Raw genomic sequence first — 19,452 nt, forward strand, 5'->3', positions numbered from 1 at the left:
AAAGGAAATTACTTAGGAGGCAAAAGAAGTTTCTGCTCATCTGAAGGAATAAGTGGGAAGAGCAGTTTATGGCTCACCATGTGACCCTCAAAATGACCACAGGCCCAGGCTCCAGAAAACCACCTCTGATGTGGGTTGGACATTTGCTGGGAACCACTAGGTGAGATGGAGCCTCTCTAAGGAAAAGGCAATTGTTGTTTTGCCCTTAACCCGTTTCCCAATCATGACCTCAAGAGATTGTCCAGGAAATGACCTCATTAGAGTAAGAGATGACAGTCCAAAACTCTTACCCTCTTGGGCTGTTACAGTTGTTGGCCTTCTCCAGGGTTCTAAGTGTTGACCATGAATGGTTTGAAGCTCCCAAGCACGTTAAGTGAATTAGAGCAGTGTGCACCCCCTCATGGTGCTGATTATGATGGCGATTATAATAGCCATTCTGAGCACCGGACCTGTGCCAGGCACTTTATACACATTATTTCTATCATTTACTGTTAGCTGGAAATGTTTATTTCTCACTCCTCAACCAAAGGGCAGAGAACATTTACTGCTGTGACTTTCTCCCCATCCCCTCACTTATCCAAGCCTGGGGGGAAGAAACACATTCATCTTGAGTCTCTCTCAGACCCCCTTGTCCACAGAGAGGGCGTGTCTTGGGCTGTTCTTTTTCATATAATTAGCTCACCCAGTAGCCTCTGTCTAGGCACCCAAGATACCAAGGACAATGGTACTTGCTCCTGAGGAGACAGAGGTTACGTCTTTCATATTCAGGAGTGAAATCCAGCATTTGGAAGCCCATCTGGTGGGGGCAGGGAGAACAGAAGTTCTCATCTAACCTCATTAGTAACAAAGATCATGTTTTTGGTTTCAAACTTTCTGATAGCTTTGCCTTCTCAGTTGGTTCTGAACCCAGATGTGGACGAAGGCAGTGTCATTGCTTATCAGTTGGAACCCCGACACGCAGGGGCTGTGCTCTCATGGAGAAGAAATGTTCAGGATTTCCCTTCGAGAGAGAACATGCTTCTGTGAATGAAGTGAGGCAACAGCTTCCACTGGCCACACTTTGGGGTCCACTGAAGCATTATATTCACACCGAGGCCACTTTCTCCACCAGCTGCTTGCAGCCAGTGAGTGAACTGGAGAAAGGGGATCTTGGAGCCAGCCATTCCTGCCCAGTGCTCTGGACCTCCCCATTCTTTCCCAGAGTTCACTGCAGATGGAGGCTCTTCCCAGCTCATCTTCCTTCTCTCTCTTTCGCCTCCTCCTGCTCTTCCCCTCTTTCCCCTCAAGGCTCCCCCCTCCCATACATTTCCTGCACTTCTATTTCTTGTCTTGGCATCTTCTTTCCCAAAGACCCAAGCTGACACCATCAGTATAATAATGCTCTCCAATTCACAGCAGATGAAGGGAGGCTCCAAAGTGAGAAACGAGAAAGCATAAATACGTTCCCCTTTAAGAAGTTCATGCATACTCCGGAGATGAGAGACTCCCTTAAAAAAAATACCTAATCTACATTTTAAAGGAAAAATGTGAGTATCTTATAGATGGTACTAGTGTTGTAAGTCAAAGAGAGACTGACTTCCTTTCTTCAGCAAACTGAGCCCAATTGAGCCTGTCCATTTAATGCAAAGATATGCTGGCTTCTAGAAAGTAGAGAGAACAAAAAGACCAGAAACATTTCTAGCGCCCACTGCTCAGGTTTGAACCTGAACTCAGAATGTACTCATGAAAAGAGCAAATGATCTCAATAAGGCAATTAGCTACTCACTGGCCATCACACACCCACGTCTCTGCCTTTACACTTACTCCATGACAAAGCCCTCAACTTGTCAGCACTTTGCAGAAACAGAAAATACATCACAATGAGAAAATGGGTTTTTTAAACTTGGTTTTTACCTTCACCAATTAAACCCAAATCTGATATTTTGTCTTCACATTCAGGGGAGAATCAACATATTAGGAAAGGATAAAGAATTCTTCTGTGATTTTTGAACCCTGGGAAATATCAGAACATGAGAGCACACACAACATTTAAAAGTTAACCAGAAATTTCTTTTTCATGGAATAATTTTTTAAAGACAAGAGGAACAGGACTCACCTTCACTAGAGTCTTTGGAACATTCTGGCTTCTTTGCTTTGCTCTTCTTGGGGGGTGGAGAGAGGTCTTTTGGCTCTACCCCCTCTGGAAGCATAAAGATTTAAAGCATTTTTATTTAGATAATAAATATTTAAAATTATGTTGAAGTTCAAAGTCTCCCCCCGCCACCCTATCAGTAAATCCACATGTATAGTGAGGCTTGCTCACAGATTTCATTTGTCATTTTGGCTAAGCTAAATTTTGGCAAGAGCCTGTGCTTCTCCAGTGTACATAGATTGACATTAAAGCCTCAGCTTAACATCTTTTTGTGACCATCAATAATGATTCACACGAATGTGAAATCTTAAATGTTTTTTTCTGAAATTAAATGAAATTCTCCATAAGGCAACCCCAAATTATTGATATTATTATTTTTCTCAACAGGAGTTTGATTTAAAACTTCACAGATTAACTGACAGTTGCCAAAATGCAATTTCATTTTACTAAATCCTCAAAGTAGAGCTAGATCAGCTGCAATGTCATCTCAACTTGGGAGGCTGGGGTGGAGCTTGAAATTATCCTCCTTCTATTTAACAGATTTCTTTAGTCATCCAAATTCTAAACAACTTCTGTATGCCCCCAATTAAATTAACATGTTTCCCACTTTTCTCAATCCTTCCCAAGACCTCCTGGGGCTGAGTCTATCCAAGGAGGCTGATAATTTAAATTCTGAAGACTGAAAAAAAAAAAAAATTCTGAGGACAGTGTTAGGAAAAGTATCTCTAAATTCATCCCCTTCAGATATAGATTCTTTGTTATGCATTAATTTATATTTCCAGTCCTGGTCTCTCTACTAAACTCAAAGCTTTTATCTTCAACTTTCATGGCAGCTCGTTTTGTATTTGAACTGACTGTCTTCTGTTTTCACCTCCAGATCCACTCACCACCCCCTACCCCATCTCCCACCCAGCTGTGCACCAGGAGACTGGTCTGTCTGTGAAATTTCTGGCTTTCTTCCTAGGCTACTATTAGCCTTCAGGGCTTATTGTATCCCTCTATCTCATATCAGAGCCCCAATCCCTTGGCCTTCTCCACATCTCCTTTGTCTCCAGGATCAGGTAACTACCCCCTCCCCCACTGTCCTTTCAGGGCTGGGATTTAATGGTGCCTCCCTCTTTCCAGCTCTCATGATTTCCCATCACTGGGCTCTCACCAAGCATTTCAAATTTATGTAAATAATCCCATTAGGCATTTCAAACAGCACAGCTGCAACACGCTCTTGATGTCTGCAAACCTGTTCTCCCCACAGTATTTCACATCTCACTATCTACCCAGGAATTCAAACCCCCAAATGGAGATATGGTTCTTAATGTTTCCTTTCAGTCACTTTTCCAGGAAGGTCATTGTAAGTCTTATCAGCTCTGCTCCACAACATCCTGTATTCATCCACTGAGCTCATCCTTTGCAATCATCATCCCAATCCAAACCAGCAGCCTCCCTTACCAGGCTTCCTGTAGGAACCTCTGTCCTGGTTTTCTAATCTCCCTGAAACTATTCTCCTTGGAGCAGCCAGAGTTACCTTCTCAGTATAAACCTGATCCTGTTGCTCATCTGTTTAAATACCATTGGTCTTAGAGTAAGATCCAAATCCAAGTCCCTGGGCCAGGACATGGCCATTGCGCTCTACCCACAGCTCTAGTTTCATCTCCCGCTTGTGCTTTGGCTGCCTTTGTGTGTTCTTCGGTCATTACTATGCTAGTTTCTGCCTTAGAATGGTCACATCTATGGTTCTTCTCCCCTCCTCCTCCAAAAATGCACACTCATGTGTCTACCTCCTTCTCACCTATTAATCTCCAACCAAATTCAGCTGCCAAGAAAGGCCCTCCGTGAATTCCTAATATGAAGGGTGCCTGCAAGGGAAATCGCTCTCAAATACATCACTTGAGGTATCTGAAATCATCTTGTCCTCTTCTTTCTTTATTGTATTCTTCCCTTCTCCATCCCACCTCCTAAGAATGTGAGTTCCTTGAGAAAAGGACATTTGTCTTTCCTTATCTCTCTTGCATCCCTGGTACCTAGTAGTGTCTTGAGAATTTCGTTTCCAGTTCGGTTTTCTTTCCCCGCCTTACCCAGGCCTTTCTTTAAGGCCAAGATATAATGGAGCCCATGCCTAATTCTTACTCTCTTAGCAGCTGTCGCCTTATGCCAGGATTCTAAAATTACACTACAGAGCTATGGCGACTCATTTTTCTTTTCCCATTTATTAAAAAAGGAACAGAACAAAAAATTGCATTTGATAGATGTGCTATTAAAAACTTTGGCATTATGGACTACAAAGGTTTTTGGGCACAAAGTTAGGCTTTCTGTGGTTGCGAGTAAGTCACATCTAAGATCATTACCATGGCCAGGGTGAAAAATTCTGCCAATGATTACATTAGCTACTCCCCCAAACTTCTGTCACCAGGTGTGAGATGGATGTTGACCCTTCAGAATGGGTTCAGCAAAATCAGAAATGAGATGCTTGGAACAGCTCACTGAGCACAGATGCTGTGCTCAGAAGGATGCATAAAATGGGCAAAGCAATACTTGTGATCTCCCTGGAAGGAGACTGTAAGACGCTCTGGAAGATGCCTCTGAAATGCATCATCTGCAACAGGGACTAAGAGTAGAGCTTCCCATGCTAGGGACTCAGCCCCAAACCAACATTTCCTGAAAGTGAGTTTTTGATAATGAACTTGATTTCCCAACCTGAATAGGAATTCTTGGGGAAAGGATAAGACATCTCTGAAAGACATCTATTTGTCTCTCTTTGTCCACATTTTGAGATAAGTACCCTGAAGGGACTAGTGCTTCATTTTTTAAAAAAGTGATAGGGCCCTCCTTGGGTAGTCAGTGGGCATGGGTACATGTTAATTATGAACAGTCATCTACGACATTGGTATCATTTCATAACACCCATGGAGGCATTCAAATGAAAGTCACTGATAACACATGGCCTCTGTGCCCAGATTTCTACTTGTGGGGCAGCAGAAACAACTCTCCCTTTTGATCTGGAGAAGCTGAAGGAACATTCCTCCAAAGCACCCCAAACTTCTCCTAGGCAGTATATCATATGATCTATGTTGCCTCTCTTTCTGACAGAGGTTGGAGACCTGGAGCTTTGCTCTGAGCATAGCTTTGTCACCTAAAGAACTCAACTGCACTCCTCACTCTCGTGTAGCTGAACTGCCGTAGGTGGCCCTTGATTTTCTGTCCCTGGTTGGGGCCCATTTTAACAATGCATGGTCTTGGAATGGAAGGACATGGGGAAACATTTTCTAAGCTAGGATTAAAGAAACTGATAAAGGACTTAAAGGGAATCCTCAGCTTTTAAGCCAGTTTGTCTCTGTCATTCTCCGTGGGGACAGAGCTTCACCTTGAGGATGACCTTGTCTCACACCACCTGAGACGCTCCTGCCTCTAAGTTACTTTTAGAGTCAGAGACAGAGTGTGAGCTTTGGGGTCAGACACACTTACGGCTCTCCTTATTTAAGCCAGGAACTAATTCCTCTCAAGCCTTGTGTAGTAACAATCCTTGGCTCCTAGACTTGTTTCATATGTTAAATGAGTTCATGTATGTGGAGCGACTGGCATGAGGTCCATGTTGATTAAAATCTGGTTCAGCAGACGCGTGCTGGGGCAGACGTGAGCCAGCTGACCACACCTATCTCTCCTCAACTCCCGCATTCATTGACCTCATGTTTGGTAGCTCAAACACCACCACAATGAGTGTATATTTACAATAATGAAATATACAGGGTCCCTCCAGTTGGGTTTCTCTGCACCCAGAGAGTCAGGTTAGCAGCACCTTACTGGTTTGGGGTCTTCAGATTATTTTTTACTATCATTCACTAGCTTTTATTGGGCAGTTATTTCTCCCAAGTAGCCTTTCACTAATATTAGCTGCATTCGTAAAAATCCCTCCAGCATTTCTACATGTATGAGAAGAAGAGGCGATACAGGGTGGAGGAAAGGCAGCTCTTAATGGTCTGGTTAGAGACCTGTCTTAGAGACCAAGACACCCGAGGATGAGATCTGAACTGAAGCCAGCTTCCTCACCAACATCTGGCAAGGCCAGTGGCCCATCATGGAACCATTCTGCCCAGAATTCCCCTTGATTTCAGCACTCCCATATTAGAAAATGGAGATCACTTTTGCAAGCCCAGTCTGGCCTGGTGGCTCAGCGTCTTTGGGGCATCGAGTGTGACTTTCACAGCTGCATCCAGCTGCTGGTCACAAAACCCCCAGGAAACCTGATGAGACTAAAATCAGAACTGATGATCCGATTAAAGTGCCCCAAACCTCATATGCTGACTCAAACCTTGTGGGCTCAGCATTAGCATTAATAACGATTTTCTTAAAATCACTCAGTGGTCGGGAGAGCTAGCTGCATCTCATTAAGAAGTCAACTCCCCCCTGCCTAGAAATGTGTACTTATGGCACTTAGGCAAATGGTCCTTAGCCAGATAAAGTCCTTAAATTGGCCAGCTGAAAGGGTAGTACTCCCTATGGCTGAAGGATATTACAAGGATACTTCACATGAGCAGGATAAAGGAGAAGACAAGAAATTGACATTAAATTTAATCCAAGATGGGGTGACCACTTAAAGTCTTTTTTTCAACATACGGTTCTTTTAAGCAATAAGACATCCCTCATGAGTATGGAAATGGATATTCTAATTGAAATTTCACCTTGGGCTTTATGTTTTACAAAAGGCAGAGTCCTTGTCTCAGGTTGGATTTTCTCAGAAATCGCTGAGACAGGATTAGAGAGCAAATGCTTCATTTAAGAAATTACCCCAGAAAGTGCCAAAGGGGTGTAGGGAAGGGAGACAGGAAAGGGAAGGCAGCTGATACTGGGTGTGAGCAAGTTCCACTGAGGAGTTCTGGGTGTTGGTATCAATCTCGTTGTCCAACACCATACTTTGCCAAAGGATACATGAAATGTGTCTAGTCTGAATTGAGACATGAATGTAAAACACACACACACACACACACACACACACACACTTCAAAAACTTAGAATGGAAAAAAGATGTAAAATATCAGGCTCCTATAATATATTGATTAGTTGTTGAAATGATACTATTTTGGATATTTTATATTACATAAAATAGTATTAAATTAATTTCACTTGTTTCTATTTACTTTTTCCCATGTGATTACTAGAAAATCTGAAGATAAGCAGGAGTCTCCCATCCTATTTCTACCGGACAGCACTGAATCATAACCTGCCTCAGTTGTACTGCACAGTTCCCCCAACTCTTGCCCATTGTTGTCTGAGGAATACTCCAGACAAACTAATCCAATCCCCTGGCACTTTGAGTTTGCTTTCCCGACCGGCAAACAATGCTCAGCTGAGGGTCACAAGAACTTTCCTTAGACTGCTGTGGATATTGTAAAGTAATGGTGGGTACCATGGATATACAGGCAGGGAACTGACAAATGTTATTATAGCAGTAATACCTCTTTTGTTTCTGCTCCTGGCTTGTAGACCCTCCCTTGACTTCTCCTGCCCTCTGAATCCACTGCCCTGGGGAGACCAAGGGAACCATAGGACTGAGGCATGTTTGGACCGGAGAAGAAGCTAGAAGCTAGACAGGAGTTATGATCGTTGCTCCTGTGAGCTGTTACAAAGAAAAGACCTGCTGGTATTTTTCCACGAAGACAGTGGGAAATCAGGGGAGGAAGAGAGATTTAACCAGGAGAAAGGACCATTTTAATCAAACCTTGACTAACAGAGATCGTTTACCTCAGAATTTCAATTGCTCCCTGTTAATGGAGCTGCTCAGACTGAGGTTGTCGGTGATTAATGGATGGAGTTCTGGCATCGAATAGCAGGTTACACAAAATTAGGACCTCTGAGATATCGATTTTAATTTTTGAAACCTGGCCCCATCTCATACCTAGAACAGTGTGCTTGCCAAAATGGGGAACATGGAGTACTTATACTATGGAATTCAGTTCTATACCCTTCCAATAACTAGAGGAGAAACAAAGAAGTGATAATTTTCATATTTACTAAGATCCAAGAAACATTTCAGGTATATCTCCTTTAATTCCCAAACAAGACTATATGGTAACATTTATTGACCAAAGAGGTATAAACTAAGGCCTATAGAGAAAACTTTTACCTAAAGTCCATAAATGGAGGAGCTGGGATTGAATTTAGGCCTATTGATTTCATGAATTCATTAATAAGCACATACCGAGTGGCTCCCTTAGGCCAGATCCAATGTTTGCAACCACTAGATTTCCCTCATCAAACACTGGTTTTTCTTGAGGAGTAGGCACACATCTTAATTTCTGATAGTGAGAAAAATAAATCCTATGTACCAAATATATGTACCAAAGATGGCCACAGCAAGTCCTCAGGTCCCATGTATTTGACGAAAACCTCACTGTTCCCCATCAGGGGACTGAGCCTATTTTCTCTCCCCATGAACCTGGGCAGGCTTCTTAATGACTGTTCCAAAAAGAGTTTTGTGGAAGTCATTCTGTGGGACTCCTGAGGCTGAGGCTTAAAAAGGGTACAGCTCCTGCTGGCTCACTTTGCTGTCTCTAGAGAAACCACTTTGGAGCCTGGCTGCCATGCTGAGAGGAAGCCCAGGTTATTGAAGGAGGCCATGCATAGATGTTTCAGAAAATTGCCCCAGCCAGGGTCTCAGCTGAGAGCCCCAGAGCCAGTATCAATCGCCGGCCAGACATGAGAGTGAACAAATCTTCACAGGATTCCAGCCCCCACCCCCAGCCACTGGGGCATCCTGATGAGGCCTCAGACCTTGTAGAGCAGCAGGATGAAGTCAGCCCTGCTGTGCTCTGTCTGAATTCCTGACCCACCGAATATATGAGCAGGATAAGCAGATGCTTTAATCACTAAGCTTTGGGGTGATTTGCTACACAGCTCTATTCGTTATAACATCAGGTTCCATTTTTACCTCAGCTTTCAGAAAGCTGAAAGTCTACTGCTTAAATATGCTAATTGTATAAGCCACAAGAGTTAGCACAGCTACTTTCTCATTTTATAACCTTGAGTGTACATTTCTATTTTTTTCTTTTTTGTCTTTTCATGCCAGTATAGCTAACATGCAGGGTTATGTTGGTTTCAGGTGCACAATATAGGGATTCAGCAATTCCTTACAGTACTCAGTGGCCATCAGGATAAGTGTACTCTTAATCCCCTTTACCTATTTTATTAACCTTGCTACGTTTTTCTTTGAAAAAATGTGAGGCGTACATAAACAACACAATGATCTTTGCCTATTCTCTATGAATAAAATCATAAATTTAGTACCTGAATCTTCTTTGATGTCAACACCTTCTTCTTCATTATTATCATCTATTTAAAAAAAAGAGAGAAAAGACAAAGAAAAGTTCATACAAAAGCTAGAAACCCCAGAATTCTCCAATCTAATAAAAATGCAAAGGCAAGAAAATACTCATCAGAAACCTGGTAGACCATGCATTTCTATTGTCTTATATTATTATGCTAAGTAAGTGTAATGTAATGTAAACAGACATTAGAGCACAATTTTAATACCTAGGGTTTATGCTTCTTTTTAAAAATTGTTAGATATGTCTAACAAAACTATATATGTAACAATTTGTTTTGCTTTTAAAGTTTCACACAGTCACTTTGATCATTTCAAAAGGACCAAAAAAAAAAAAAATCACACACTTTAAATGCTGCATTTTTTGCACCCATGAAAGGGATGCACCCTTGCCTCAAGTATTTAGAAATGTGGGGCTCACCATTTGGATGTAGGCTGACCCCTGGGTCCAATCCCCGCACTGCTCCATGGAAAGTGCTAGTTTGCTATACTTGCAAATCCAAATCTTTAACCAAGCAAATTCAAGTGCCCTTCCCACAGCCCACCCCAGTCCTATCATTCTCACTTGACTCCCCTCATCCCAGTGAAACCCTCTGTAACTGGGCAAGGACCCATGCTTCCACTGTGCTCTGGGTGACATAGTTGCTTTCTGAACTTTTGACCTATCGTCGTCTCTTCTCCGTCACTGTTGCTCACATCCAGGCAATGCTGAATCCTGTCTTCTTTCTTTTTCCTCTCTATTCACATCACTACTACTCAAATTCAAACTTCCCTATTTGGTGATTTCTTAATGTGCTCTTCCAACTCCTTTTACACGTAACTGCCAAATCAATCTTCAAACACAGCTCTGATTAAGTTCACGACTGTTCAGTGACTCCAGTCTGCCTGAAGAGAAAGGTCTAGACTCTTTGGGATCACACTCAAGGCCAGCAGTACCTGCTCTGACCACTCTTCTTGGTTTCCCCTCCTCTGTCCCACTCATGCTACCACCTTCACTCAAGCCCCGCTCGATTCTGTTTTCTAAGATCTCTGTTAGTTTCCACTACCTGCCTCAGTCCTGGAAGCCATAATGCCTTTCTCCATCTCTGTTCACACTCATCCTTGGAGCTGAGGCACCATAACATCTGCTCCATCCAAGTTTGAGTGAATAGTCTTCTCTTCATTGTAGCTTATTTTTAACACCTTCTGAGTATCAACTTTAAGGATGTTTGGGCTGAGGTCTGCATACAGCTCCTTCACCCACCCATTCATTAGGCATGTGACCATGGAAAAGTTACCGGCCAGTTCTCAGTTTCAGGATCATCAGCTACAAAGTGGGATAATAATACCTCCTACATAGAGCTGTTGCAAGAATTAAATGAGATAGTATTACATAAAGCGTTAGGATACCTACTGAAATATTAATATATATTATGTAGTATATAAATATTTATGTTTAAATTTATATATAATATATAAATTTATAAATTACAAATTAAATTGATTTAATTTAAAAATAAAATTATAAATTAACTATATTAATTTATACATACTATATATTACATATTATATATAATGTTATGTATTAGTTATTATTGCCACCAAATCATGAGTCTACTTTTTAACATATTTGTCTGGCAGATGCCCATCTCTAGATCATAAATTCTACAAAGTTGAAGACTGTCTTATGTTCCTTTTTTCCCCTGGTACATAACGTGATTAATTTTATACATGAAAATCCATGAAGAAATTTCTGCTGAATTAAAATTTTTAATTTTCTCTGATATTTTTAGTCAAATTGGAGAATTTCTGTGTTTATATTTCCTATCTATCTCTTACATACCAGGGCAACATGGGTCTACATGATGATTTGCAAACAATGATGACTCAGTAAGGATTTGTAATTTCCTCTCGGACATATGCTTTACATCCAATAATTTCTTGGCTAAATTTATTCAATGTGACACTCTTCAAAGTGCTAATTATAAGAGAAGATTATAGATATACCAGTAACTGGGAATGGAAAATGCATTTAATTTGAGGTTTTAGGAAAGTAATTCTTGACGGCCATGGTTAATTTTTGGAGAAGTAAATTTTCTTCCACTCAGATTGTTATAAAATTAGTGATTTTCTATATAACTTATTCCTTTCATCTTTTTCCATGAATAGAATTTTGGGAGAAAGAATATCTTTCTCTTAGAAATATAATTTTCTAACCAAATCATTTATCAAAATGTTACAAAGTAAACTCTTCATGGATTCTTGCCTGACCTTAATATCTTTAAACAAAATTTTATTTTTCAGAACCATTGAAAATACCTAGAACCATCTCTATGGCAACAGACTTTCTGGAATCTCAGACAGGAATGAAAAAGAGTTTCCACAGTTCCCAGGGAAAGATAAAGGAAGAGCCAAAGATCCCTTTGCTATGTATATCTGTTTGTCAACTCTGTATATCTGTTTGTCCATGTGGCAAGCACTCATTGGTAACCTTTTGTATGTGTGGCTTTATGTCTGGGGAAATAGAAAATACCAGGTTACACAGGTGTCTAGAAACTTATCATTAGTAAGGAGAGTAAGACATGCAGATACATCTGAACATGTAATAGAGAGGAGTCAGTGCACTTACAAATGGGTGACAGGGGAGGGACAGCTGCTACTGGGAAGGGTTTTTGGAAAATGTGACATTAGAGCTGATATTTGAACTTTATAAACTATACTGATAGCATCATCCCTAGAATGTCCCCAGGTGTGGAAGGATCAGACTTGATGTTATTATCCATTTATGCATCCGTTTCACTCATTTATCCATATGGCAGTTAAGAGTATATTCAGGATCTGGATTCAGACTGCTTGGGTTTATTTCCAGGCCAAACCACGTGGAGCTGTGCAGTCTTGGGCAAATTACGTAAACCTACACCTCAGCTTTCTTATCCGAGAAATAGGGATAATAAAAGTACTAACTTTCCAGAGTTGATAAGACATCCTACATGCAAAGTGCTTACATGGAATGAGCATTCAGTAAATAGTGGCTATTAGGGTTAACGGTGTCTTTATTATCACTACTTTCCCTTCTTAAACAACCATTTACTGATCAACACCGCATGTTGGAACTATGGAAGACCCGGAAGATAGAGCTGACAACCTAGTCCCTCAGAAAGCTCACAAAGAAGTGGAAGCAGCGGTCAGAAGAGGAAGTAACAAATTCTCTGAGGCAAGTAGTCCGAGGTTTTACTGGGAAACAGACAACAAACAGCCAAGTCAGAGAGAAGGTCGATGAAAGATTTCCGGAAGAGCTGAGGCTTCCGTTGAATCCTTAAGGGCGAGTTAGAATTAGCTAGGAGGAAAGAAAGGCTGCAGTGCGATCTGGGCAGATGTGGGTACCCTACTTACACCCCCTTGTTCCTTGACATTTTCTTGCTCGCCAGCCCAACTTCCAGCCACCAGCCCCTGGGCCTCTGCCTGAGGGCTTTCTCTGGGCTGCTGGAGACTGCTAGAGAGGTATCAGGGAATTAACACCCCCAAGAGGGCAGCCTTTCACAAGGGACTGCCAGGATTTGCATATAAGTACTCTAGTTCCCTTACTTCTCTAGTGGGCTCATTTGGAAGCTTCTCCCACAGTCCTCCCCTCCCCATCCCAACCCTGGCTTTGAGCCAATGGTTAATTTCATTTATAATTAGGCCCTACTCTCTTCCTTCCCTTTCCTGTCATTTCCCACTCTCCTGCTGGTGATTCTTGGGGTCATCTCCCAAATAAATGACTTCCACTTGAATTCTTGTTTTTGGGTCTGCTTCTGGGGGGATTTAAACTAAAAAAAAGGGTAACTGGTCTGAAACACAGGGAAAAACATTTGTGAAAATACATGGATACAAACAGCCAAAATGCTTTTAAGGAAATAAAACAAGCTTCCGAGTGGCCGAAGGGAGGAGTTACAGGGGGATCTGTGGGTAGACTGTCCTGTTCTAGCTGCATAATGGAGGCTCTTCCTTCCTGGGTATGATGGTCAATCGCATGTGTCAATGTAACTGAGCCATGGAATGCCCAGATAGATATGTGTCACACAGGACTCTGGGGGTGTCTGAAAGAAATTTCAGATGGAAAGTAACACTTGATTTGGTAGACACAAAAAAACAGATAGCCCTTGTAATGTGTGGTGTGGGGGCTCATCCAAGTTTAAGGTTAACCCTCCCACAAGGAAGAGGGTACTATAGTGTTGGGAGAATGGGTTTTTCCTGCCTTTGGACTCAAACTGAAACACCGGCTCTGCCTGGGTCTCAAGCTTGAAAGCATTTGGATCGAAATGACATCACTGGCTCTCCTGGTTCTTAGGTCTTCAGACTCCCACTGGAACTCTGCCATCTGCTCTCCTGGCTCTCTAGCTTGCTGACTGCAGGTCTTGGGACCTGGCAGCCTCCATAATTGCATGAGCCAATTCCTTATAATAAATTTATATCTACATCTATATTTATATCTATATCTAAATCTATATTCAGTATTGGTTCTCTTTCTCTGGGGAATCCTAACACCTTAGATTGAAGAATTTAAATTTTATCCCGAAAATTACAGGGTTACTAAACAACTTTAAGCAGAAAATGACACACCAGCTTTTGAGAGAGAACATTTTTCATAAGTGAAATTTACTAATAAACTATAAAATGCACGCCTTCATATTTTGGTATTATTTATATTAAAATCCAGCACAGAGTAATTTTGGTCTACAAAGCACCTAATGTGCTGTTACTTATTAATGAAATCCACTTTAGTTCAACATTATTCTATAAAATGTATTCACTTGAGCCATGTTTATGCAGCACATTTCTAGCAAGAATTTTTCTCTAACAAAACCGGGAAACAAAAAAGCAATATATGAAAGAAGAGGATAAGCCTATGGAGATAAGGAGGCATGCCATGCAAAATTTGGAAGCAGTTAAGACACCGATGATAGAGCATGGGCTCAGAGCCGCTACCCTTTTAACAGTTCTTCAAGCATCATGCTTCTTTGTTAGAGGATGAAAATCAAGTAAAAGGTTCTAAGCCAAAGTTTTACAAATATCATTTCAAAATAGAGGGCAGTCTATCCGGTGGCATTGTGGCATTGTTCTGGGTGTTCAGAAATGCCAATTCCAGGAAACCTCCCTCCCTTCCTCCTTCCCTTCCTCAACAGAAAGGACCAGTGGCTGAGGCTCCATTTCAACTGGGGCCTCTTTGATGTTTCTTTCTTTCTTTCTTCTTTCCTTCCTTTCCTTCTTTCCCTGCCTTCCCTCCCTCCCTCCCTTTCTTTCTTTCTCTCTCTCTCTTTCTTTCTTGAAGTTAATTTCAGAATGGATGCCAGTTTTATTCACCGCACCCCTCTCTTTCTGATTACCCTGCTGAGTTCTGCACAAAAATTACAAGTCTGACTGGAGTCCTTATTTTGACCACGTAGGAGTGTGAAGACCAACTGGTTTCCCCAGGAAAACCAGTTTTCAGTAATAGCTTTGTACACTTCAGAAACCCCTTTAAGGATGTGTCTAACCTACTTTGAAGTCTGTAATATCTACTTCACCTGCTTTGATGGAAGACAGAGTTTCTTAGAGGACAGAGCATGCGGTGGATTTTGGAATGACTCGACATGGGTCTTACTCCTTTATCTAGAGTTGCCATAATGAATGCAGTCTTTCGGAAAGTAGATGGTATAAAAACAGATTATGAAACCCTACAGAACTGTAGTCTAAAGTGTGGTCTTGGACCAACAGCATCATCACCACTTGGGAACTTGTTAGAAATGCAAATTCTTGGGTTCCACTAAAGATCTATCAAAGGAGAAGCTCAGGGGAGGACGCTGATACCTTTTTAACAAGCCCTCCAGGAAATGCTCATGCAATCTCCAGTTGGAGAACCATTGTTCCAAAGTAATGGCCTTTGGGTGCCGGAGGAAAAGCTTTCAAAAACATTAGATGTCCTACTTTTTCCAGATCCAAGCTGAGCTACTTGGTGATTTCTGGCCAACATTAATGCTGGTGAGGGGTACCCACACCAGATGGTTGCTGGGACTGAGGAATAGTCGTTCTCTTTGTAAGATATATGTTTCCTCCAGTGGTGGAGATCACCCACCTATCACACAGTTATTGTCACCCATGGTTAGGACCCTAAGATTGGCTAAGAGACATGTATGTGGATGGAAACTTGCTTCAAAGAGGACTGTGTATTGCATGGAAAAAGAAGTGGGTTATGAAGGAGAAAGTGACCCTTACGGGCTACTAAGGCAATCTCTCCACTCCCCCAGGAAAAAAAGGATAGGCACCTGAAATACCTTTGTCAAAATTTCTGGGGCATCCACACAAATGGGCAGGTCTGTCAAGCAGACCAATTATGAAAATCTTGTTGTTGCCACCCCCCATGTGCTCTTAAGTTCTCTATTTTAAGGCTTAATTCCTTCACAAAGGTGTCTTCTGTATCCCTCACCTTTTAAATACTTCATTACTAAGGGCTTCTAGGAGCAATTTACCTTTGTATAGAGAGGAAATATTATTAGCCAAAATAAAGGGCTTCAAGCTTTTCAGGATTTCTACGAAATATAGAAGATGTTGGTAAGCTCATGGCTTCTTGTGAAACTTGACAAATCAGAAATGCCATGCAAAGAAATGATTGATAAAGGGGACTCCCTTGCAGTGCAGAGCTCTTCCATTAAGTTGAAAACCTTGACCTACAGCATCTAACAAATTGCTAAACCCACTTTCTGCAATGTAATTGATAGGACTAGGAAAAATTAAAAAAAAAAAATCATAAGCCAAAGGTTGTCCCCCTCCACCCCACCCCAGCTGGTCCTTGGTCAAGAGGAGCACTCAAATCTCATTAATTTATAAATAAATCAATAAATAAAAGGCACTGCTTGAAAAAAAAACCTGCATGGTTCTGCTGTTTCTGGCTTGGCAAATGGGGCATATAAAGGCACACATTACTGAGATATCCAATTTTAGAGGAGAAAGATGGGGTAGGGGAAGGATTTTGAATTTAGTTTTAGATATGTTATGTTGGAGAGGCCTGGAGATGTCAGCTGGAGATGGCCCGTGCACAGGTGAATATACCAGAGAGGTATATTCCCGGCAGGAAGAGAAGTAGAAGACTGAAGTGTCAAAAGGATAAAGGCTGTCCAGTCAAGTAAGACAAGGGCTCCATAGAGTCAAGGGAGTCACATGACCAAACTCGCACTGGTTTCAGTAACCATGCTGGACCCATCAAAGAGTTCTCTATGATCTCAACAGTGATAGCTATAACAGGATATTGGAAATCATTAATCTCTCTGGATTATGGAGTGAACAGCAACTGAAGGTGAAAACATCAAAAAGTTGTAGCTGAGGGTCCCAGTTAGGGCCACAGATAAAGCAGAATAAAAGCTGGTGGATTTCCTTTATTCCGCTGCTTATTTTGATCTTTATCCTTACCTCTATGTCTTATTAGAAATTCTTTCATTCATATACTGTACCTTGAAAAGGGTTTTTGCTCCCCCTGCATTTGCCTCAATATCTTCACTTACAGAACAGAAACGAGTCTACCCAGGACATTTGAAGGGTTTTTTCGGAAGCACCGTGGAGGGGTTTCTGTAAATATGCCCATAGCATCTCCCTTCTCCAAGCTGCACTTTGTCTTGCCTTTGTTTTATCAGAACCTCCTAATGAGATCAAACTCTGCTTAGTCAAGGTTCATGTCCCCAGGTCTTTATGCATTCTGCTGTTTATAAGCATTGGCTACACACACCACACCGTCCCCCTTTTTGAAGGGACAGATTGCTTTCAGTCTACGCCTGCTGCTTGTTCCTTCATTCAGGTTGCTTGGTTACAGCAACACTTCACTGGATTTTCATTGAAGGCAAAATGTGTTTGTAGCTTTTGAGGCCCATCAAGTGGAAATGGTTAGCACCCAGTTCCTAAGAGGGCAGTCAACTCATTTATGTCACATTACAGAGAACATGTCTTGTATAATTCTAAACATCAATGAGATCCACACATTAAAGGTGTACAAATGTGCCCAAATGTGCCAAGTCACTGTAAATATTCATAATTAAAGAAATTTCTGAATTTTTTTCTTTTTCTACTTTGCAGTTTTTTGTCCCCTCTACAATGAATGTGCCATTTGGGGGAAAAAAAAATGTACAATTCAGACTGGGTAAGCAGGTTTTTGTGTGTGTTTCTTTGACTTATGCAAAGACAACTGGTCAATGAGTTTGCTAGTGCCGCTATAATGAACTTCCACACACGTAATGGCTTAAAACAACACAAATTTGTCATCTTTCAGTTGTGTGGGTTTGTGGTCTGACCTGGATCTCAGTGGGTTGGCAAGAAGATGTCCGCAGGACAGTGCTCCCTCTGAAGGTTCTTAGGGAGAATCTGTTTCCTTGCTTTTCTGTCTACCAGAGTCTCAGCTCGTGGCTCCTGTTTTCCATCCTCAAAGTTAGTGACCCACACCCCCCTGAATGTTGTTCCATAGCCATATCTCCCACTCTACCTGCTTTTCCTATCTTTGAAGGATCCTTGTAAGGACTCACCCAGGTAATATAGGATAATGTCCCCATCTTTCTGTTAGCTAATTAGCCACCTTCATCTCATCTGCAATCTTATTTCCCCTTTGTAATGTGACCTAACATACTCACAGGTTCTGAGGCTTAAGGCGTCTTTAAGGGAAGGGCATTTTTCTTCCTACCACATTTTGTAAATCAGGAAGCACACTGCTTTGCCTAAAAAGTGTCTTGAGGAGTAGAACTAAGAATAATCCTATCCAGAAATGAGATGATTTCTTATGGGATCAAGTACATAGGCTTAAAATAAAGGTAATTTTTGAGCTTTTTTAGTTTTCAACTTCACTCTCTAATAAAAAGGATTTTTTTCTTTCTTTTTTACCTTATTCTTTTCTTCCTTCCATCTACCCTTTCCACCTCTCATCTTTCCTTCCTTTCATTCTTTCTATTTCTACATTTCTCTTTCATCTTTCTTTTGTTTCTCTATGGTTCCTCATTGACTTGATTATAAAGGGATAATACCACAAGGACAAATGACAAAATGGGAAACTCCCTGAAACATATATTTGAAAAGAACTAGGAACCTTACTATACAAATCTGTACTACTTTTGTAATAAGAAGTTATATACTTTTTAATTAAGATGGTCACAATAATTAAAATACTTCCTTTTAAAATTATAAGAAAACATGAAAAAACAAAAAAATTTGTAATAAGAAATAAACATGGATATTTTAAAATTGATGATGTTCGGTCTAGATACCTCTCTGAATATTCATTTACATTTGTTGTTTATTTTATTTGGAATTGGCCCATTACTATGTTTGCACATGATGAAAGTGAAGCATAAAAAGGTTAAGCAACATGCACAAAGTCATACAATTACATGCTGATGAGTGTCAGCATTTCTCAGTTAGGGATCACTAATTGGACATACTTATTCCACAAATCCTTCCATCTGAACTGCCCTTCCTCTCTATGTTATTTACAGAATCTTTGGCATCACTTCTCTGCTCCTGCTTAACCTTAAAGTACACATTCTTCATGAAACTCGCCACAACTACCCTGGTCCTCAGACATATCTGTCTCAGAATTCCTGAGTACTTTGACCATATCAATGCTATACTTGATTACTTGCTAGTATTGTCTTCTAATTGTTCTGCATATACTTACCTCTCAGGCATATTATAAGAACAGTATTTTCAATGCAGCAGTGGACAAAGCCTTGGGTATATAGTAGACATATAATAAATTATTTGTTGATTGATGGACAGAAAGGATCATGAATGATGTTGGATGAGAAAAACTTATAAAATCAATGAGAAGAGGAGATGGAGAAGAGGTCAGGTGAACACTTTCTCTTGTTGGATTTAAAAGAGTAAATCCAGATAAAATTTTTAAAACTATCATGCCCATTTGTCAGAAGATATAATTTAAAAAATTATTTTGGAGAAATACTCCCTGAAAAATATAGTTGAGAACCATTACGATAAACAAATGGAGGCTTTCCTTTAATGTAGGGAGGGGCCTGACAAT

At 40.9% G+C, this 19,452-nt stretch overlaps 1 protein-coding gene across 1 annotated transcript in view; it reads right to left on the minus strand.

The window, feature by feature from the left end:
* The window catches only part of MACROD2 (mono-ADP ribosylhydrolase 2), a 1,944,634-nt gene that overhangs the window by 140,688 nt on the left and 1,784,494 nt on the right, over positions 1 to 19,452 (minus strand). The window contains exons 10-11 of the mRNA XM_082743694.1: positions 9,407 to 9,451; positions 2,096 to 2,179 (exon numbers count right to left, since the gene is read on the minus strand). Coding sequence (XP_082599820.1) covers positions 2,096 to 2,179; positions 9,407 to 9,451 — 129 coding nt within the window. The remainder of the gene's footprint in view (positions 1 to 2,095; positions 2,180 to 9,406; positions 9,452 to 19,452) is intronic.

This window comes from Mustela nivalis, assembly GCF_964662115.1.
Source record: "Mustela nivalis genome assembly, chromosome: 8".
Taxonomy (NCBI): Eukaryota; Metazoa; Chordata; class Mammalia; order Carnivora; family Mustelidae; genus Mustela; species Mustela nivalis.